The sequence below is a fragment of the Benincasa hispida genome, unplaced genomic scaffold (genome assembly GCF_027475165.1).
Source record: "Benincasa hispida cultivar pf3 unplaced genomic scaffold, pf3_genome.v1.1 HicScf1848, whole genome shotgun sequence".
Classification (NCBI taxonomy): domain Eukaryota; kingdom Viridiplantae; phylum Streptophyta; class Magnoliopsida; order Cucurbitales; family Cucurbitaceae; genus Benincasa; species Benincasa hispida.
In genome coordinates this window covers 517,626-540,986 of record NW_028326240.1, presented here as the reverse complement: position 1 = coordinate 540,986, position 23,361 = coordinate 517,626, and the positions used below count along the sequence as shown (strand labels likewise).

At 38.3% G+C, this 23,361-nt stretch overlaps 1 protein-coding gene across 1 annotated transcript; it reads left to right on the top strand.

Moving 5' to 3' along the window:
• The first annotated feature begins 13,803 nt into the window (after nucleotides 1-13,803).
• LOC120079860 (protein MODIFIED TRANSPORT TO THE VACUOLE 1) lies at nucleotides 13,804-22,569 on the top strand. The gene is made up of 5 exons (XM_039034656.2): nucleotides 13,804-14,604; nucleotides 15,272-15,997; nucleotides 16,139-16,294; nucleotides 16,965-17,909; nucleotides 22,094-22,569. The coding sequence occupies exons 1-5, from the start codon at nucleotides 14,398-14,400 to the stop codon at nucleotides 22,133-22,135; spliced, it is 2,076 nt and encodes a 691-aa protein (XP_038890584.1). The 5' UTR covers nucleotides 13,804-14,397; the 3' UTR covers nucleotides 22,136-22,569.
• The last annotated feature ends 792 nt before the right edge of the window (nucleotides 22,570-23,361 follow it).

The window sequence follows — 23,361 nt, the reverse complement described above, 5'->3', positions numbered from 1 at the left end:
TGTGCATACCATATGACATATAAAAAACATACATCGTATGTAATAAACAAAGGATTAATGGACTGGGATAAGCCTTTACAAAACATCGGAATGAAAAAAGCCTATCTATTACATTTTTCATCGAGCAAAGCAGTTCACAGGCGAATTGGGTCTTGAACAACCAGGAGGTATTCATCGTATAGCATACTTCAGTAGGTAGACGATCGTTCAGCATGCACTAGACGATAAAAGAATAAGTAAACGATCGTGTAGATGATGATGAGACTCAAAGCCTGATCATCCATTCAATCGTATAGCACGACGACATGTAAACAATTTATCTTGCTATGCTAAGCGATCGTTTAGTCAGTTACTAAGCGATGAAGCTTGCTGACCTAAACGATCGTCTAGCGCGTGCACTTTAAACGATACGTGAGCGTCTCATCGTCTAAACGATGCGTGCAACTAGGTAAACGATTTACCTTGCGATACTAAGCGATCGTGTAGTCAGTTACACAGCGATGAAGCTTGCTGACATAAATGATCGTCTAGGGTGCCCACGCGTTAAGTGATCCGCGAGCATCTCATCATCTACACGACACGATACTCAGTGATCGCGTACTCGATCGTCAACCCATGCGACCAACTCTTGATCGCATTCTCCATTGTTTAACCGACGCGTTCATCAACGATCACGTACTCTTTCATCTTTACGATGCAATGAACAGCGATCACGTAGAACTTCTTCTGCACAATGCGATCAACCCTAGATCACCTCCTTCCTCGAAGAGTCGCAACGCTTGTCCAAAACTTCAATGAACAACTCAAAACTTCAAACAAACTTTGAATACAGACTCGATAACGATTATTAATGTCCAAAAATGCAAGGGCCTTTACAAATAACCGCAAATGTAAAAGGATCTAAATCAAACCGAGGCCAAACATCCCGAAAACATCCATTAATCCGGCACATCCACATCAGATTTAATAATTAAACAGTGTAGAAATGCACCCACCATGAATGTAAATCATATTTCGTTACAACAGATGAAATCGAAGTATCAGAACCTGACTCTGATATCAATTGAAGGATCTCATACCAAGAGTTCCATGAGTGTGTTCGGATCACTTCGATCTCACAGTGACCGAAATCAAACAATATACATACAACACATATAGTTATGCAATCAAAACTTAATTAACGGCATGCTGTGAACAACAAAATCATAAGGGAAAGGGTTCCATACCAGTTGAAGAATATCTTCAAACTTTAGAACTCCTACGTAGCAGAAACTCTCCCAGTGATCTACCAACGCCCGATGGGAATGTCAACTGCAGCAGCACGATCAATGCAAACTCACGACCGCAATGGGGATGACACCACCACTAATGAGCCCCGGGTATTCTCGGAGTGAAAAATCAAAGGGTGGGCTTTGGTAAATTTGGTAGAGGACGAAGAAAAACAAGTCTTGTAAGGGATAAGCAAGTGGGAGAGAAAACAATGTTATCGTATAGCAAAAGTGCTTATCACATAGAGAAGCTACACGATCGTGTAGGATATGCTGAACGATCGTTTAGGAAAACATATACGAATGTTTAGTTAAATCGCAGCGTGGACGATCGTTTAGGCGAAGAAGCGACTATCGTATAGGCTCTCGAGCGATCGTTTTACAAAACACCAGCGCGCTTTCACGAAATCTGTTTGAGCGAAATGGCGGATTATCGATTGCACGATTCAAAAATGAAAACTTTTTCATTTTAACTCATCGGTTACCATAACCAATGTTGCCCACTAACCCACATTTGAACATGGAAAAAGGATTAATTATCATATAATTAATTAATTAATTAATTAATTAATTAATTAATATAATCATATTGTATTTATATCCTATAGTTTGATATCACATATCTACTATAGTATTTTCTCCTCTACTTGATATAAATCATATTTATATCTAATTTCCTCCAAAATAATGTATCTCATACATTTAGCCAATTATATCATATTAATTAACTAGTCCAATTATATCATATATAATCGAACTTCCTCTTGTCAATTTGAACATTTCAAATTAACCCAAATACTGGTTCCCGACTTTATCCAAGCAACCCAGGGGACCTAATGGACCTATGGCTCGAAGCTCCAACGGTACGTGAATAGTTGACTAAACTCTTTAGCCATGAGATCTACCATCCGTTAACTGTCAGGCATTCCACTAAAGACCAATAGCTGAACTCCTCTTACCATAGATATATTTCTGTGTCCATCGGATATAACCAATCATGAGTACGATGACCCTTCACAGATGCTCGTAAGTACAGCTGGGCCAAATTACCGGCTTGCCCCTGTAGTTACATCTCACTCCTTAAGTACCACCGATTCCTCTAATGAACAATACAACATAGTCTAACTATGTGTGAACACCTCTCTGACCAAGAGAAGGTGTGTAGCACCACATCGTTCAAGCCCCAGAATCATCCCTTAAGGGAACTATCTATCTACTTACTTACCCCTGCCTCAGGGAAGAAGTGAATTCCATTTTGGTAACTGAGTTCCCAGCTCACAAATCAGACGAATCCCCAAAATGGTAGGTTTGAATTGGTGACCTGGCCACTCGTACCCATACAAATCAAAGGACCGCCCTCACTGGCAGGAGTTCCCAACTTACTCAGGATTGAGGTCATGTTACCTATGGTCATCCTAGTGAAGTGAAGTCTTTGTTATGAACGGTGTTATATAACGAGATGTTACACTTCGTGGTCAAGTCTTATACAAACTCTTTTTTTAGGACGCCCCCGCTCGCATGTCCCCAACACGAATGATCAGGATTAGACCATTTGTGACAAGTCACAACACTTGTGACTATTCCACAAAGCAGGCCACATTCGTAGTGTTACCGATAAGGTTTCCCTCCCATATCCATATACTACAGACCATTTTGGTTATCACTCAAGACATGATCCACTTGTATGTCACCACATACATGCTTGAGTCACATACAGATAACTAGGGATTTTATGTTTATTGGTTTGTGGTAAAGCAAATAAAATAAGTAAATGAGAAAAATACAAGATGTAAAGTAAATATCATATATTAACAACAAGAGCGTTCGTACATACTGTTTACAAACTACAGGACACGAGACTTTAGGGCATCAACCTCAACATATGCTATTAGAACACTTCAGTGAAAAACAAATAACGTATATGATATGTTAGAACGCTTTAGTGGGAGATTAATAAACATATATGATATGATCATTTTTAGCTCTCACGTCCCTAAGAGTTCACAATCGAAATTCATGTTTCACTTCGTGTTGATTATACCTTGACTGCTCCATTCGGAAAGTGTTTACAATAATCGAGATTTTGGTGAATAGGGGAAGTTGTTCACCTTAAAATCAAATGTGACATTTTGATTTTAAATTTTCACGTTCTTAAGATGTTCACACCAAACGGTTCATGTGGCACTTCGTGTCGATTATACCTTGACTGTTCCATTCCGAAAATGTTTGCATGAATTGATTAAGGTGAATGAGGGGAAGTTGTTCAATGGAAAATAAAATATACGATATACTGATTTCAATTCCCATGTCCCTAGAAAATTCTAACCGTAAGATCCATGCAGCACTTCATTTCGATTATACCTCGACTGCTCCATTCGGAAAGTGTTTATCGTGAGGTCAAGACCAAAGTGAATGAGGAAGTAGTTCATAGTAAGTAGGTGAAGTATATGTGTCAACATATCCTACAGTCTTTTCTATTGATTTGAACCGTGAGATTCCTATGTTGCGCCTACTTATCGTCTTTAAGTCAGCCTTACAAGTCGTTTAATGACGGTTATTGATAACTTGTAGAAATACAAGTTATTTATGCTGCCTTATTCAGATATTGCGGCCAAAAGTGAAGGAATATGCATCGATTGTATGAAAATTAGCTCAAAAATACAATAATATAAATTATCGCAATTACACCCATTAACCTCATTAAGATGGGAGAAGAGGATATTTCTACTCTATTTTGTAGGAAACCAAGTCACTACTTGCGATCAAGGCTCAACGAGAAAGTGAACAATGCATCTCTGTCACATTGCGCCTGTCAATCAACAATGAAGAGATGATTAACGCAATGATGGCACAATGCGATAGTCGATCCCAAGCTAAATTTCAACCGCATGCGGTAATAAAAACAACACCGCATGCAAGCAACCGATCGAAAGATGCAGCTGAGCAACGCAAATGCGGAGGATTGTGACATGTGTACAACTAACCGTTGTGCAGATTTGACGGTCTGATTTCATAACAGAAGAAAGATTTATTCCTCCATCTTCGGAATTTCCATAACAAGAAGTGGGGTCCACAAGCCAAGAGGCAAAGCTTTTCACCTATAAATACCCCTTATAGAATTCAGAGAAGATATACTTGATACGGGGGCTAATTGATGCTAGATCATTGAGAGAGAGGTTGAGCTAAGTACTGATCGGAATAAATCCGAGAAGAGAAGAGACAAGGCCGAGAGGTGAGTCTCAGTGCGATTCTGCCAGATCCCCGCCGTGAAGCACTGTGTTTAGATCTCTGCTACCGGTTGAGCAAGCCTGAGAGGGAAACTCATCCTTCCGCACGATCCATCCACGCCGGTAAGTAAATCTCCATCCAAATCGATGTTAAGACGTTGGCGCTTATTTGTATTTGTTTTTAACTCTATTTCATCAAGTGTATTTCATCTTCTTAATCTCTTCATTCACAAATCATGTATCAGACACTAAATAGTTTTATTGAATGTCTCGATCACTTTCACTTCCACTTTTCTATCTATTTCCATTCATCCATTAATCGTTTTCTCCATGAAGTTTTCTTAATACCTTGGTAATTAATATGGATTAAACGAGTAACTTAATTTGTGCTAAAGAGATAAATGCGTTTAGCTAAGACATGCTAGACGGCATCTTCACCTGTAAGAGTAGAAGTGAAGATGTCATTCTGATCTGTCGAGAGAAGGTTAGAAGAATGCGTTAACTAAAGCGAGTAGTACTTCCAGAGATGGAAGCAACCTTGTGTTCATTACGTTCGTCCCTATTTCACCACAGAGATGTGGGAACGTGGCCGATCACCGAGAGGTGTACGCCAAAGGAAAAGCAGAACCGTACTTATAACTTTAATGCAATTAAGGAACTTGTGATGTTTGTATTAATTATCTTCTCTGTTTCTACTTCGCACATAAGACTTGTCACCGCATTACACGATCTTTGCATAATCTTCACAACTAGCTTTGTCCTCAATATCTTGTATCATGAAACCTGTATCTTGTATCATCTTAGCTTAGATTTACTTTATCGCAATTTACTTTAACGCAATTTCTGTTATTATCGCATTTTTACCGCTTTACTTTATTTTATCGCATGTTTAAATACTTGTACAAACAACCTTTATTAATTTGAAAAACCTCTGGTCGCATATATCACAAACATAATGCAATAACCTCAAACAGTCCCTGTGTTCGACCTCGGATCTCATCGAGAAACTTGTGGTGAAATTATACTCGGTTTCAACGCAAGGAAACTTGTGACAACGCATAGCATACTACAAGAACATTCATTAATAACACATATCTAGAAGTAGTATCACATATCATTGCATAAAATCGATGACAATAAGTTTAGGCTATCCCCTTGGAGGGTTTTAACATGGGATTCAGAGCAACTCAAACTCCAGAAATGGATAGGATTTCTAAAGTTGGTTTTAACTTTGACTTTCCAACTTCGGGACCATCGTTGGGATCGGACTTTTGAGGTCTGAAAAAAGAGGGTTACACTTACAGAATTACTAAAGGGTTAGTAATTTCTGACAAAAAACGGTAGTTAAATGACTATCGGAATATGAGTTATTTTGGAGATAGTATTTAGTCAAGAATGTTTTGTTGTATTATCGTTGCAAAAATAATCTTGGGTATATTATTACTTTGATAAAACATGATTGGGTTTAAAAAGCAATTCCCTTATAAAATTTGTTTATATTTTTCAGAATGACGAGTTCATTAGTACAATTGTTGGCGTCTGATAAATTGATTGGTGATAATTATGCAACTTGGAAATCAAATTTGAATATTATACTGGTGATAAACAATTTACGGTTCGTTTTAACAGAGGATTGTCCTCTCATTCCTGGCTTAAATGCAAACTGAACCGTTCGGGATGCATACGATAGATGGATCAGGGTGAATGACAAAGCCCATGCCTATATCCTCACCAGCATATCTGATGTTTTGGCCAAAAAACATGAGACTATAGGTACTGCCAAAGAGATTATGGAATCTCTTCGTGGGATGTTTGGACAACCATCCTTCTCCCCAAGGCATGATGCTATTAAATACGTTTTCAACTGCTGTATGAAAGAGGGGGCCTCTATTAGAGAAAATGTCCTAGACATGATGGTCCATTTCAATGTGGCAGAAGTAAATGGAGCAGTCGTTGACGAGAGAAGTCAAGTTAGTTTTATTCTAAAATCTCTTTCGAAGAGTTTTATGCAGTTCTGCATGAACGCGCTTATGAATAAAATTAAATACAACTTGACTACTCTTCTAAATGAGCTATAACCTTCCAAATCAATTATAAGAGCTAAAGATCTAGAACCGGAAGTACACGTTACCACTGCTAAGAATAGGGGAACATCCTCCAAAAAGGTTGATGTTGCTTCCTCTTCACTGAGTAAGAGAATTCTTGTTAAGAAGAATAAGGGGAAATGGAAGAAGAAAACCATTGGGAGAAAAGGCAAGGCTAACACTATAGACAAAGGAAAGTGTTCCAAGGCTAACGCTAACATCCTTATTTGATCGCAAGATGGTGGACTGCTACCTTTGGATCCAGTCTCAGCATCTCTTTCTATGACCAAGGGAAAACATCCCTATATTCGGTGAGCAAACTTAACATCCGCCCTCTTCTTCTTCCGAGAGGGATGTACTGATGAAAGTCGGATGCGACTCCTCTGTTGTGCTCAGATTCACCTCTTTGAGCTTGTCCATCGTGGATTGACCACCATCCTTCAGACCTTGTGGAATGTCCTCCACTTACTCCTTAGTCATACCATCTTCAGATTCTTTGGTGATGGTAATATGGTGGCATGGAGTTTCACCATCCTCCTACTCTAAATTTCCATCCTGAGGGTTGGTGAAGACAATGTTATGCCTCTTTACCTTGAATGAGCCTTGCTTGTGTTTAAAGTAACGAAGGTCTCTCTTTTCACTTTGAGGGGAGTACTATGAATTTCTCTGTCACTTCTTGCCTCACCTGATGGTTTCCTATCCTGTGGCCTTTTAGCGTCTTTAAGGTTGAGGCATCGCCAAATTGATGCCTGGGGTATCAACCCCCTCTTTCTTATAGTCGTATTGGAGGCGTCACTACAGGCTTTTCTTTTCCCCTTTGTCTCATTAGAGACATGTTCGTCGAGGCAATCTTCAACCCTCTCGCACTTCAAGTGATAAAAAATGGGGGTGCGGGGTTTTACTTCGCTTTCCTTTGGAACTGCATCTAATCTCTCGAAGGCTGAAGGTCGCGCCACCATCGACGGCTGACAGATGATTTCCTCCTTTCTTTCATGCGACAGAGTCAACCTTCGAAGGATTGAGCGTCGAGTATCTCCGACAATCGTATGTGGACTTCCCCTCTCTACTTCCATTATGCTCAATTTCTCAAAGACCAAAGCACATGCTGTGGACGGCCTAATACGGTCAAAGGCGGAGGCTCTTTTATCTTTGCCCTCCTTTTCCCTTGCATCATCTACTTCTTCTGCAGTGATATGATTGTTGTTGGCCATCTTTCCCTTCATCTTTCTGGTTATGCAAACCGGCTCTGATGATTTATATCAGAATCCTATCCTCGACGTAGATATAGTGTGTCCCTCTTGCAAAAGCTTCTTTTGGGTCGATAAGAGTCTAGGTTGCTCATAAATCTTCAAGCTCTTGGACTCAGCGTGAGTTGTGAAGTCATAACCCGCCTTCGCCAATAGTTTGTAAGCCTTGGGGTCGAATCCGTCTTTAATTTGCTTCTCGGACAGATTTAACTCTGTCAGGTCCGCCTTCGGCTTGTGAACTTCCTGCTTTGTTATCAGTGTGAAAGGTGTGACGAAACTCTCCTTTAAGATTTCTATATCGCCGACCTGCAAACCTTTTGAGCATTCTGTAAAAGGTGACCCCCCTTCTTCTGCCTCGACAAAGAGACATAGCGCAGAATGGAGGTCCTGAGGCCTTTTCATCCCTCACCGCAGGTGTCTTTCGAACGCTGGTGGGGTTTCCACTCCCTTTTGAGCTAGAAGGTTGTACCTTGCTACCCGTTTCTTTCTTTGTGTCTACTGGCGACCTTGACCGAGATCCACCTGCTTTCTTTGTCAACGAGGTCTCTATAGGCATTGTTTCACTGAAGTTCTCGCTCTTCAAGTAAAACTTCACATTTGTGAAGTGAGATTCAGCCTCAGAAAATGGATTAGAGTCTGCTTCAACTTTTTTAATCCCATCCTGGTAGAACATGAAACATTGATGCAGTGTTGACGTAACCACACCATTCTCGTGAATCCAAGGGTGCCCTAGTAGCAGCCTATAGGTGGTCTTTGAGTCTATAACGTGAAACAACACATCAGCCTTCAGGTCACAATTAGGAGCTCTAAGTATATCATGTCTATCGTCCTTTGGCTACCTTGATTGAACCCCTGAATCACCAACTTGATGTTTGACAACTCTTCCATGCAGATGCCTAACTGTTTCATAGTTGCTTTAAGCATTATATTGATAGCGGATCCATTATCGATGAGAATCCAACCAACTCTTTGTTCTCGAATGTACTCAGAGACGTACAAATGCCTATTGTGCAATTTGAATCCCAACAGCAGATCTTCGTCTAAGAAGTCTATGGATGTACAACACGAGGCATATGCACGTGCTATGGAGGTCGGTGCGCCAGACGCATTGGAGTCAAACAATGCCTCAATAAGGGTCGTCTTAGCTTCTTGTATGAGTGAGAACAAGTCATCTATGTTGAATGACGATAAGCCCTTTGATTCTTCTGTTGATTTTAATGGGCTTGGGGGGTATCTTATTCTTTTGTGGCACTGATAGCATGACATGTAGCAGCTTCTGGCGTTTCTCCTGAGCCCCAACCACAAAAGTTCCCTGCAAGGAAATCCACCAATGTCACCTATCTCTTGAGACGAGGAATATCCTCATCTCCCTCGTCAATAACTTGGGCTTCCATGCCTTCTTTCTACCCTTCATTTTTTATATCTTGCTCCTTCTCTTGTAACTTCGATAGAAGCGTGACTCTTTTTGGGTAGAGTTTGACCCTTTCTTCTTACAACGTGTTACAAGGATCTAACCTTCGTTATTGTCATTATCAATGCGTTCTCCTGTGTTTTGAGGGTTCATGGCTTAGACCTCTCGCTGAAACCGCACAACCATCAGTTCCAAGGTCCCAAACTGGACCAAACTCTCACTTTCTTTATAACATATGATTGGTGTCGGTGCGCTTGGAGTTATGGTCACTGCAACATGATTTGGACCACCTCGTCTAGATCCAACTCTATTTTCCTCTCACGAGCCAACTTGAGGATCATCTCCTTCAATACAAAACATTTTTCGATCGAGTGGCTAATGACCTTGTGATACTTACAGTAAGTGGGATCGTCCACTTTGCCGGCTTGTTCTGATCGTTTACATTTCGGTAGCTAGATAAAATGGTTCTCTAACAATTGTTCAAGTATATCGACAATGTCGGAGTCGGGGAACGGATAGACTTTTTCCTGCCACTCCTTCAGAGTTAGGCGACGTCTTTCGCCTCCTTCCTCTTTCTTTTTTGTCTTCTTCTCTTTCCCTTTGGAGAAAAACTTCAACGGCGTCGTATTAACGTGAAGGATATCAGACATGAGGATTTTCATGAACAGTGGAAGGATCGTTCCAAATTCCATTTGAAATTGAATACTAACAATTACAGTCAATAAATAGAAACTAACAGGTCATATAAAATCAAAGGCTAGAATATACATACCTTTGAAGACTCATTCTTCAAACTCCCCCGATTGAGCACCAAACGTCCAAGACAACAATACACGAACACTCGAACACAATGACTACAATACAGCACGATCAACAACGAACACGAACCCAACGAACGACCTTCAAAACCTCAAAATCAATTGAGTTGAGTGGGGACACCACCACAATGGTTACCTTGGTATTCTCGGTGTGAGAATCCAAAAGTTGTGGGCTCTGTATGATCTTGGTTAGAGGAAGAGACTGAAGGAACAACAATCGTGTAGACAATTGAGCAAGTGGGAGATGACACAGTCTATCATATAGACGATGTGCTCAATCGTGTAGAAGATGGTAGCCTATCGTATAGACAATGCCACGCGATTGTTTAGCTATCGACCAGCTGAGTGAACTATCATATAGTGACACTCAATGATCGTTTAGTCTCTCTAATGCTATCGCTTAGTGAAACACTTTTACTTGATACCTTTACCGTGAGTTTCTTTCCGAATCAAATTACTTCTAATTTTAGGAAAATGTTTTTCCTTTTATCTCACGGTTACCATAAAACCACCAATAACCTCTCACTCAATTGGTTATTAGAGAAAAAGAGATAATTATCAAATAATTAATATTATTATAAATATATATGATAACCAACTTACTATATTATATTTATAACCTATAGTTTTAATATTTCATCTCATGAAACATATAAACCATAGTTCTTTTTCTATTTTATGGTACTTAATGTAAATCATATTTACATTAGTCCTCCACTTGATGTATCTCATACATCACGCCAATTATATCATATATAATTGAATTTCTCTTGTCAATTTGAACACTTCAAACTAACACTAAGAACTGATTCTCAACTTGAATCCATTAAGCTACCAAGGGGACTTTATGGACCTGTAGCTTGAAGCTCCAACGATACGTGAATAACTGATGAAACTATTTAGTCACGGGATCCACCATCCATTAGCTGTCAGACACTCCACTAAAGACTGACAGTTGCACTCTCCTCACTACAGATATATTTTGTGTCCATATTAACCAATCAACAGTGCGATAACCCTTCACAGATCGCTCGTAACTACAACTAGGCCAATTTACCATTTTACCCCTGTAGTTACATCTAACTTCTTAAGTACCACTGATCCCTCTAATGAACATAAGTCATAGTCCTACTATGACTGAGTCCTCTCTTCCAAATAGAGGTTGTGGCCACTATGTTCAAGACCCGGAATTAGCCCTTAAGAGAGCAATCTATCTACTTACCCCTGCTTTGGGGAAGCAGTGAATTCCATCTTATGTAACTGAGTTCCCAGCTCCTAAATCAGACAAATCCCCAAAAAGGTAGGCTTCTTGAGTTGGCAATTTGGCCACTCTCACCCATACTAATCAAAGGACAACCCTCAAAGGTAGGAGTTCTCAAAACACTTAGGATTAAGGTATGTCACCTATGGTCGTTTAAGTGAGATGTAAGTTTCAAGTATCAACGACATTATATAAAGAGACGAATCATCTCGTGGTCCGGTCTTATACAAACTCTTTATATAGGACACCCCTGCTCACATGTCTCCACATGAATGGTCAGAACCAACCATCTGTAGTAGTTCACAACACTTGTAAACCTCTACAAAGCAAGATGTATCCGTAGTGTCACAAGGATCAAGTAACCCTCCTTGATCCACTTCTATATCTCATATACATGCTTAAGTTTACATACAATAACCATGAAGCTTTGTTTATTGGATATGAGTAAATGCAAAATAAAACCCTCTTATTTTATTCATAACGATGTGTACAATGTTTACAAACTACGAGACTCCGGGAGAATTAGGACACCAATCCCAACATAACGACCATTGATTCCTTCGTGGCACCTTTCACAATCTTCTCGGTGCCCTTACTTCCTTCTTGTCCTTCTTCAGCTCGAGGATCAGGAAATCCTTTGTTCCCCTATTGGCGATATTTAACTCCATGTCGTGGGCGCGAGACGCTAATTCTTCAAAGGTACAGGGCTTTATTCCTTGAAGGATATAGAGAAGTCCCCAGTGTATATCCTGCGTGCACATTTCCACAACAGATAATTCAGTGAGTCGGTTTTTCCAGTCCAGACTTAGAGCCCTCCATCGGTTGATGTAGTCAATGACCGGCTCCCTTTTCCATTGCTTGGCATTTGCCAACTTCATCATGCTGACGGTACGTCTAGTGCTGTAGAAACGATTCAAGAATTCCCTTTCAAGTTGCTCCTAGCTGTCGATCACCTCAGGCTCTAAGTCTATGTACCAGTCAAAAGCATTTCCTTTGAGGGTTCTAACGAATTACTTGACTAGCAGATCTCCCCTTGTTCCCGCACTCTCGCATGTTTCTACGAAGTAGGGCATATGTTGCTTTGGGTTGCCCTTTCCATCGAACTGTTGGAACTTTGGGGGTTGATACCCCATAGGAATTCTCAAGTTGTCGATCCTCTAGGTGTATGACTGGAATACATGAAGGAAGTCTGAGTCGAGCCTCTATACTGAGCCCTTATGGAGGTCATGATCATGTCTTGCAGCTGTTGGACCGACAGAGAGGCCACCGAAGCTGATTATTGCAGCTGGTTTTCTTATAACACGTCTTCCCTTTGTCAGTTGCTTTGACTGTAGATGCTTGGCTTTATTCAACAGCCTTTCAAGACTCCATCTGTTCTCTCAGGGCAGCGATCTCATGGTCTCGCTCCTCAATGGATTTCATCAAAAAGTTAATCTTCCTTTCCATCTCTATTATGGCCGCTTCAGCCGTTACATCTGCCATCATGACAGAAATCACATCTGGCTGCGAATCCCTTTTTGGCTTGCTGAAGGCAGAAGTAGAGTTTTCAAACAAGAGGTCACCTTGATGAAAACCCCGCCTTGTGGGGACTCCGTCATTTGCCTCAAGATGTTGTGCACGATGAGGGAACTTTGCTCTTGCTCCTGCGTAACTTTCCTTGAGCGACTACGGGTGACAGGTCTCGTGTAAGAGTTGTTTGTGGAGGAAGCTTTGGATGCAATCTTCTTTGGTGCCATTTGTCTTGTTTGGATGCTGAAAGAGATGGGAGGTAGAGATGTCCCACTAGGCATGCCAATTTATTCGCACGAGGTTTCCATAGAAACTTAATTCGTGGACTTGAACTTGAGTTGGTGTTGGTGTTGGTGTTGATGTTGATTTGATGCGACGTGGTTCGATATCTAGTACTTGATCCTCTGATTCTCTTTTGGTTGAATGAATGTGCTTGACTTGAAGAAGAAAAACACCGAACATTCTTGAAGCAAAAGTCTTGGAAGAGTCTTTATGTCTTCAAGGTCCTTCTGTCTTCTAGAAGTGCAGCTTTAAGAGTCTTGTTTATGAGTTCTCTCTGGGCTCTCTGAATGTCCAATCCTCTCTAGAATGAGAAGAGCTCTTCTATTTATAGGCTCTTTGATGGGCTTTATGAGATTGGGCCCAGTTGGCTCATGGGTCTTGACTTGATTGGCTCATGGGCTTGGCCTTGGGCCTATTTTGCATTTTAGGCCCAAATTAAACCCATATTTGGGCGTAACTAGACCAATGCCCAAATTATAACGTCAAATTAGGTGAACTTAATTTTACTCAAGAATTTATCTTCAACTTCAATTTGGGACACATGTCAACTCTTAATTAGTCACAAATTTGATGATTTCTAAATTTAGTCATTAATTTAGTAAATGATGTGGCGATTCGTGATTAGTTCGAAATTCTTCTTCCAATATTATATTATTTATTTTAATATTATATTTCATTCATCTTCATATTTTCATTATGTGACTCAAATTCATCACAACCTTCTCTTATTTAAACTAATAATAAATAGCTGATCGCCATATTCACCAACTAACGAACGACATGAAGAAAGAGAAACAGAAGGGGGGAAATAAAGAGGACGAAAGTGAAAATGTAAGGAAAAATTCATTTTTTATTTTCAATAAGAAAAATCTAGAAGGTATAGCCAAAAATTAATCGCCATTCGAGGGTGGCATTGTAAACGTGAATTTCAACGGTGGGCTGAGGTGTGGTCGTCGCCTGCTCGGACCGTGTGAAGCCGAAGATCCTCTAATTCTCGCCATTTTTTTTTTCCATCTTCATATTGCAAGAACCTCAATTCCGATACCCAATTTCGCTTCACAACGAAGATCGGCTGAATTTAGGAGCTGCAGTTTTTAATTTCCAACGAATCTGATTAAGTTTGCCGTTGTGAGACTACTTGGAGGATAAGGCAAGGATTGACTAGACCGAAAGGTTTTTGGCATTTCTTTGGTATCTGGGATTTGGATCAGGGGTCGGATTGATTTAGATTGGATCGAGTCTGTAGCGGTTGTTCTTTGTAAGGGATTTGGTAGTCTTAATTGGTCAAATATGGATTCGAGTCGGAGAGCTGTAGAGTCGTACTGGAGGTCGCGAATGATTGATGCGGCGACTTCTGATGAGGACAAGGTCACGCCGGTGTACAAATTGGAAGAAATTTGCGAGGTTTTGAGATCTTCGCATGTCAGTATTGTCAAGGAGTTTTCGGAATTTATTTTGAAGAGGCTTGAACATAAGAGCCCGATTGTCAAACAGAAGGTGTCTAAATTGTTACTTTTTATCGCTCTGTTCTGATTCCTCGTATTTTAATTTTGAACTTAATTTTGTGGATGTGTTATCCAGATAGCAGTATTTTTTATCCGTGCAATTAAAAGTTTTGTTTGCCAGAGAGTAATTCTTTTTTGGGTTGTGTTGCAAGGTATTCGGCGAAATGTTTGGTTTTTTTGCTAGCTCGGGATCGCTTAGGTTTTGAATTTTGATATTATTCAAATATTGATGGAATAATGAACACAAAAATTCTTCTTTTACTTCTGTTTTCTCAGAACTGAAGATTTTAGAGCTTATAATCATAATCTGTAGTGTATATATATATTTATATATTTTATATAATTGATATTGACTTAGTCTGTTCTGTTTTCATTCTTGATTCTTGTCCTTTTCTGTTTTCATTCTTGATTCTTGTCCTTTCCACGATATTTGTCATTGTAGACAGGGCAACTTGAATATAAAGTGGAATTGTATCAGTTGAATGATTGCTATTGTATACATTTCTTTTAGATTTTGGATTCAGCGGATGGTTAATTTGATACCTGGTGTGTGCTGCTGTTCAGTAAAAATTCCATGGGTTGCAGTTCTACCCCATAGAAAGTCTTACTGTGCGTTTCATATTTGTGAAAATTTGGAAATGTGCTTGATTTTACTACAGGCTCTTAGGTTGATAAAGTATGCAGTTGGGAAGTCTGGTGTGGAATTCAGAAGGGAAATGCAGAGGAACTCTGTGGCTGTCCGCCAGTTATTTCATTACAAGGGACAACCGGACCCCCTTAAAGGTGATGCACTCAATAAAGCTGTGAGGGATACTGCTCATGATGCTATTTCTTCTATCTTTGCTGAAGAGGATAACAAGCCTGCACCATCTGAGAATCTTAACCGTCGAATTCAAGGTTTTGGGAATTCAAATTATGAACCGCCATCAGAAGATAAAAAATCATTTCTTAGCGAGGTAGTTGGTCTAGGAAGTGCATCAATCAAACAAGGTCTAAGTAATTTGGCACAAGGTCATTCATCAAGAAAGAATGGCACTAGTAGCCAGCAGGGTTTCAACCTTCAGAGGTCATTGACTACTGAAATAGAGTATGATAATAGATATGAACCAGTTGAATATGGCCGTGAAACTCTGGGGACATCAAAGAGTACTACTAGTGGAACTTGGAACCAGGATTCTAGGGTAATTAATGGAAACCCAGGTTCTGGCACTTCAGAGAGCAAAACTCGAGAGGAGAGGTTACTGGATTCCATTGCAACAGCAGGTGGTGTGCGTTTACAACCAACTCGAGATGCCATTCAAGCATTTCTTGTCGAAGCTGTAAAGTTAGATGCATTGGCACTGAGTAATGCTCTCGAAACAAAGCTTACATCCCCATCATGGCAGGCATGTTCTTGCTGTTAATACTCTTTTCTATGATATTATATGAGCAAAGGCTGGCTTTCTGTTTTCGATTAAAATAATGATAGTTGATACTTGTATACTTATTTTCACTCAATCGGTTTTGATGAGAATTTCACTCTTCAGGTTCGTTTCAAAGCTCTCTGCATCCTTGAGTCGATGGTTAGGAGAAATGACGACGATCATTTTTCAATTGTGACATCTTATTTCAGTGAAAATCCAGATGCAGTGATTGGATGTTCTGAATCTCCCCAAGCATCTCTTAGAGAAAAAGCTAGCAAGGTAAATTGATCTCTCTACCTGCAAAACATAATGTTTATGCTTGTTTTCCTTGTTTCTTTTTGTGACTTTCTTCTTAAAGTGGTATTGGAGGCTTTTTTTTTTTCTTTTTCTTTTTTCTTCTTTCTTCCTTTCTTTTTTTTCTCTGATGGGAAAGATCATTTCAGAGTTGACTCCCCTCCATCTTACTTAATCCTGTCGAGATGTAAAATTTATTATGATATGATATATTGATATCATAATTATTGTGAGTCGTAGGTACTCATTGACATTGTTGTATCCCATAAACCTTATTGTAATCACTTTTTATGTTACAATGTATTACTTTGCATCTATGAGATTTGGTTGACCAAGGATGCAAAGGTTTGATGCAGCGACAGTGTGGTATTTGGATTCAGTTCCTCGAAACAATAGAATCTATTATAATGATATTTACTATGCTTCTCTTTTGAAATGAATATTTATTCTTTAAGATTTTAAGGAAGCCACCGCATGATAGTTGATGAAATTGCTGAAATAAATCCATGATTTGGATTCCTATCCTTGAATACAAGCATAAATTTGTCACAATCGCTTGAAATGATGTATGATGGAATGGAAAATAAAGTAGGGTCAACTTTGGAGTCTTATCCTGAAATGGAATTATAATTTAGTCCCTTGACTCTTTGGGCAGGTTATGCCACTTTTAGATGGAGGTAAAGGAGTTCCCTTCATGAATGAGTCCGAGAAGTCTGTACCAAGCAATACCAGTTCCACAGTTCAGATGCCAGACTTAATTGACACTAGTGATGCAGGTGACTATGGTGAAACAAACAAATCCTTAGAGGTGGAAAACCTGTCGAGTACCCCATTAGTTGATGACTTATTTGGAGATGGCCTAAACACTGTCACAAGCACCAGCGAACTAAAGAATGATGATGACCCCTTTTCAGATGTCTCATTTCATACAACTGAAACTAGAGAAAATTCAGATGATCTGTTTTCTGGGATGAATTTTGATAATAATCAGGTTACTAATGAAAATAAAAAGCCTGCCTCGGAGCAAAAAAATGAAACTGGAGTTTTTGATATTTTTGGATCAAGTTCTGAACCTGCAGTACAAGAACATGCTAGGAAAGATGTTAATGACCTAATAAGTGGTTTGTCCATCCATGAAGATACCTTGAAGAGTAAAGATAAAGGAAATTCTAAGGATTCGCTGTCTGAATCTTTATTCTCGGTTTCTAGTCAACCCAACCATCAGAATCAGGTTCCTCAAGATTCTTTAAATGGCATGTACAGTTCACCAATGGTTGGGACAAATATGAATGCCACCTTTTTCCCCGGAATGACTTATCTTCCCTCAAGCACGATGTTCAATCCAGCCTTTTCTTCTCAGCCAATGGCGTATGCTCCCACTGGAAACTTCTTTACTCAACAACAATTATTATCAGCCATGTCCAATTACCAACAGTTTGGGAACCCTAATCTCCAATCAAGCGCTGGTGGTGGTGTAGGTAATGGAGGATATTCTTCACCCCTTCCAGACATATTCCAGCCAAATCTTGCAGCACAATCACCTACTTCTGTGATGAATGGTTCAAAGAAGGAAGATACCAGGGCTTTTGATTTTATCTCAGTAAGTATAATATCACCAAACTCTCTGCTAACTGTATGCCCTGCTCTGCATTATAATATTGCAGGTTGAGATTATTTAGCTGATAATATTCTAATACTTCTTTTCTTTCCTTTTTTTTCTAATTACAATTTCTAATGATTAAGAATGCAGTTAGAGGGTTATGGTGATAAGTTTTAGTGGGAAAATTCTGAGAGTTAGTGGCCAACTGACCATTGGAACGGAAATTTGTTTACTGGATGGTTAACTAAGAAACGATAATGAAGAAGGATAATTAGAAAAAGAAAAGAAAGGATCCACCAAAATCATCTTAGTTAACTGTTAGACTATTGACCCCAACTGCTATCCCTGACACCCAAACCTGCTTGACGACTAATCAAAACTTCTTTAACCATGCTCGCCAGGCATCCTACCAGATTTAAATTTAAACCTAAAAATCTTACAAAATATTAAATATGTGAATCCAAGGAAAAGTTGCACAAACCACCCTTAAAGTATATTGTGTTACAATTGCCCTCTAAACTTTCCATTATAAAAATTATATCCTGAAACTCTTAAAAGGGAACAACTTGCACCTGTAAACTTTCCCTCAGACTTTTATGTGTGTAAAAATTGCAGTCCTAAACTTTCGATCATAAAGCTGAAAAGAAAAAAAAGATTAATTTCAGTCACCTTTGTTTGACCTTTTCCAACTTCAAAACCTTTTCATTTTTCATTCTCGTGATTTTGATTGAGCCTTTCATTTTTTAGAAAGGATGGGGTCAGTTTTTCTTCCTACTGTCATGTTATTCCATCTTCGTCATCACTAAACCTTCCATTCTGAATGCTCCTCGCTATTTGAGGTTTGATCTTGGTTAAATTATACAAATACCTCTAAATTTTCTGGGAGATTTCAACTATGCCCTACTTTGAAATTTTTAATTTTTTACCCTTGAACTCTGAAATTTGTTCCAATCTGACGTGACAGCTTATGTGTGAAAATTGTCCGTGATATTATCTACAACTATACAGAAGATTAAGATTGTCATTACCATTTTTTTATTGTTAAAATAATTATATAATCAATTTTTACACATCAGTCATGTTAATTTATGTCTATGTGGATAGGGTTTGTGTAATTTATACTAAATCCTAAAACTTGGCAGATCTTTGGAAAATGTAAGAGATAAAGATATGGGTCATTCTAGTTAATCCTAATTTTAATTTTTTGTACTGCTCTCTTCAATTTCATAATAAAAAGAAAAATCAACTCATAATTTTTTTTATCCGAGTTCAATGTAAAGCTTTTTTTTTTTTCTTTAATATAACTTATTTGGGTTTTAATTTAATTATTTAATTAATTTGTAAAGGCCTAACTTTCATTTTGATACCAAAAAAAAAGCATAAAAAGGAAAACGAAAAAAAAAAAGAGCGGCCTAAGAAGGGCTCTGGTTAAGCAAAATAAGTCTTAAAAGGATAATTATAAAATACAAGCGGCGATTCAAAGTGAGGCATGATATCTATCAAGGGTCCACAACTCACTCAAATGCCTATCAACACCTCTAAATATCATATTGTTTCTTTCCTCCAAAAAATCCTAAAGAATTGTACAAAGACAAGCAAACCACAACATCCAATCCTTTTCACGAAAGGGAGGAGAGGAAAGAAACTCCTCCAACATCAATGTGCAGCTGTTCAGTAGAGCCAAACGATAGGAAAAGTCCCAAAGATGCTGGTGCATAACAATTTAGCATACTGACAGAACCTCAATAGACGATCCATGGCCTTGGATGCTTCGCTACAAAGAATACAACACTAAGCCTAACCAACTCAAGCAAAAATCTTTGAAGTGATTAGAGGTTCCATAAACAAAATAAGTAAACCTTCTTAGGGATTTCAATCTTCCAAAGCATCGGAAAAGTTGGGACTTGGGTGAACTCAACAGAGAACTTATTCACGAAGGAAGAACAGACAATAGGAGGAACCATCTTGACTTCTCTAAAATTTATATTGTTTCTTTCTTCCAAAGACCCCAAACAATAGGACAAAGACAAGCAAACCAATCCTTTTCATTTAAGTGAGGACTTGGCAACATTTTGTTTTCTTGGCCGGCCTCCCTCTAAAGGGGCTTTGCGGGCTTGGTTTTTTTTTATGCTATTGTATTCTTTCATTTTTTTCTTGATTAAAGTTGGGGGGAGGGGGATTGGATGGAAACTCCTGCAACATGGATATGCAGTTGCTCGACCAAGCCAAACGGATAGAAAAAAATCCCAAAGAAGCTGCTCCATAACGATCTAGTACATTAACAGGACCATAGGAGATGGTCCAATCGAACTTGATTAGAGGATCTACAAACAAAAAATTTAACCTCCTTTTGGATTTTGATCTTCTAAATCATCAGAAAAATGAGAGAACTCAACAGAGAAGGCCTCACTCAATAACAAAGGAACAAGCTACAGGAGTTGGGTCCGTAAGCGAGAATACTCCCCTCCTCCATCCTCACTCTGCTCTGCCCCATCATAGGAGTAGCAAATTCCCAAGTAAACCCTGGAGGCTGCAACATCATTATTCTCTATTAGAAAGGGGGCAACTAAGGCCAAGGAAAATGGACTACGGGAGGATAAAGGGGTAGTTTGTGCACAATATATTTTCAATTATACTCAAATAGATTTTAAATACTTAACTTGTTAGTTCTTGATTATTATTATTACTGTTTGTTGACTGTCAATTTATATGCGCAGTGGAGGGAAGGGAGGAAATAAACTCCAAATTTTAGGGATTAAAATTATGGCTAGTCACAGAGAATCATATTTGCATGAATCGAAGGGAAGACATTGGGCTATACTGTACGTAAAATCTTCTCTTAAGGTTATACATTGAACTGGACATTGAGTTATACCTATACATTGATAGATACCGTGCACTTTTGTGCCTTTTAAGAGCCTTTAGGTTATCTCATCTATTAAATCAAAGATCTTTCAGATTTTCTCAAGCCAAAAATTCTAAAAAATTGGTTTCTCGCAAAGTTTCCCTGTCTTATGATTAGTTGTGGTAGGGCCTCCCCCATCATAGACTTGCAATATTTATTAGGAACCCATAACAGCCCCAAAAATCAAATATGCAGAAAGAGCAGTAGCAAGAGAGGATCTCCACAGATAGTAATGCATTTTTTGGCGTTTTAAGAGGGGTTGGGTTACCTTACATATTAAAAAAAAAAAAGTTAAACAGAAGAAATCTAGGGCATCCAGACTTGGAGGGTGCTAAGTCCTAACGGAACTGATACATCAAGAAGGATGAAAGAATACCATATAGCTGCTAAAAGGCAAATAACAAAAGGTAGTAAACTTCACTCCCCAGGAGGGAAGGAAAAAGGTCTCATCCCATAGAAAGAAGGAGAGAAAACAGACAAGTGAACCTTCCAACTTTTAGAATTACGAAAATCAGGGTAAGAGGGGCTCGGAGTTGGTGATTGAAATCCACTACTAGCCTGCAGATCTCTGATCCCCTATGATTTTTTAATTTCTATCGTACAATGCTACAGTTGCGCTTTCGACCAAATGCATAATGCCCCCCAAAATTCTATCTAGGTACCACTCTGGTAAATCCTTCCTTTCATAGCCTGTGCGGCTGCCTGTGGTTTTCTAAGTCCCATTGAGATTCAATGTTGATCTTAGTTTATAAATGATTTTTACTCTAGCTACACTTCCTTTATGCATTATCCTTTTACCAACACTAAGTGGGAGAGATTCTATATGAATGTAACTATTTATTGCAAATGAGATGCTGATTCTTCTTTGGTGCCTTGGAATTCAATGATTCTTAAGTCCTGAAGTGCTCAACAATTGGTTTTTTCTCCCCCTTTTTTGCCTGAGAAGTAGAGGCTTAATCCTGCTCCTGCTCCAATTCGATTTTACTGTTTGAAAAGCAAATGGTTGTGAATATTGAAGTTTTCTTTCTGTATTTGAAGGTTAAGATGGTAAGTACGATTTGGAAACTGGGGCTAACAGAAGTTGAATTCTTGTTTCTATATGCTTCCCCACCTAGTATATATTATTTTCCTCTTCTTTTCTTTATAGAAAAAGGACAATTTCCATTATAGGTTTAAATGCTTGCTCTAGATTAATATCACCCATGGTCACAGAAAGCATATAAAATATATGGGGCTAATGAATGTTACTTTACCCGTAATTTTTATTTTTATCTTGTAGGAACATGTTGCAGCTGCTCGAGATCCAAAGAGGGTAGTCTGAATTTAGGAGGCCATACTTTCACTATCAAGGTTCTTACTAGTCATTGTTGGCAACTTAGTTGAAGGTGAAGAACAAAAACCACAGTTGTTTCTCATTTGAGACGAATGGCTATCGCAATGCCGACATCATCGAGGAATTGCATCAAAATGCGCATATGATAGATGGGTAAGTCGTCAAGCAGTAGGAAAAATGAGAAAATGGAAACAGGGTCCATTAAGTTGAAGAAGAATGACTTTCTTTTACATAATCAGCTCTATATTTGTGGTAATTCCTGGACTGGTTGTGTTTCTTGCTCATATTCCCATCTGTAGAGTTTCATTATGCCAAAAGAAAAAGAAAAAAGATGTAGAGTCCCCTAATTTGTTTGTTTTGCCCACATGAAACACTTGATATTTGTAGTGGTTTTGGTAATAATGCAGTTTGTTCTTTGAATCTTTTGATGCGTTTTTTTCCATGTATATGGATGTGGATAGAAACAATATCCATCCTTATGTTGCATGTGAAATGAATTATAGCTGTCTACTATTTTTCTTTCTAATATAAGAGTGTGCACATATATATTTAGTCCATTTAGAGAATGGATAATGTATGAATTTGATTTTCATGTCTTTTCTTGTTACTTTTCTTTATTTTACAAATTTTCTTTTCATTTGTTGTCAAAAAAGAGCTTTAGGATTCACTCATCTTCTAATAGTAAGATAAAGGAAATTATTACTATTATTATTTTTTAAGTTGATCCAAAATATATCAAATATTGCTAGCTGTAGTATATACTATATACATCTTATATATTGTTGAAATAAAAAAAGTAAAAAAGAAAAATCTTTTTGAGTGTAATTTGCATTTTAATCTATTTATTTCATGCATTCTCAAACATGCTTGAATTCTTTAGAAATGGAGATTAAGGTTGAGAAAAAAATTAGAAGTTTCTAGCCTTATTAAACAATAAGGATTAAAATATCAATATGAACGTCAAGATTTCAATTTTATAGATATATCGATGAATATGTCAATAAAATATCAATATCAAATATCGATGCATATTTTTGGAAGTAAACAAAGTTTATAAAATTTATTTAGATTGATAATTAGTTGTTTTTATTCCAAAATTGAGTTGTAGATATTGTTATTAGTATTCATTCCCATTGAATTAAATTAATGACATTTTTTTTTAAATATTTTACAAGCATTTATAGAAGATGGTTGAGATAATCATAGCTATTTAA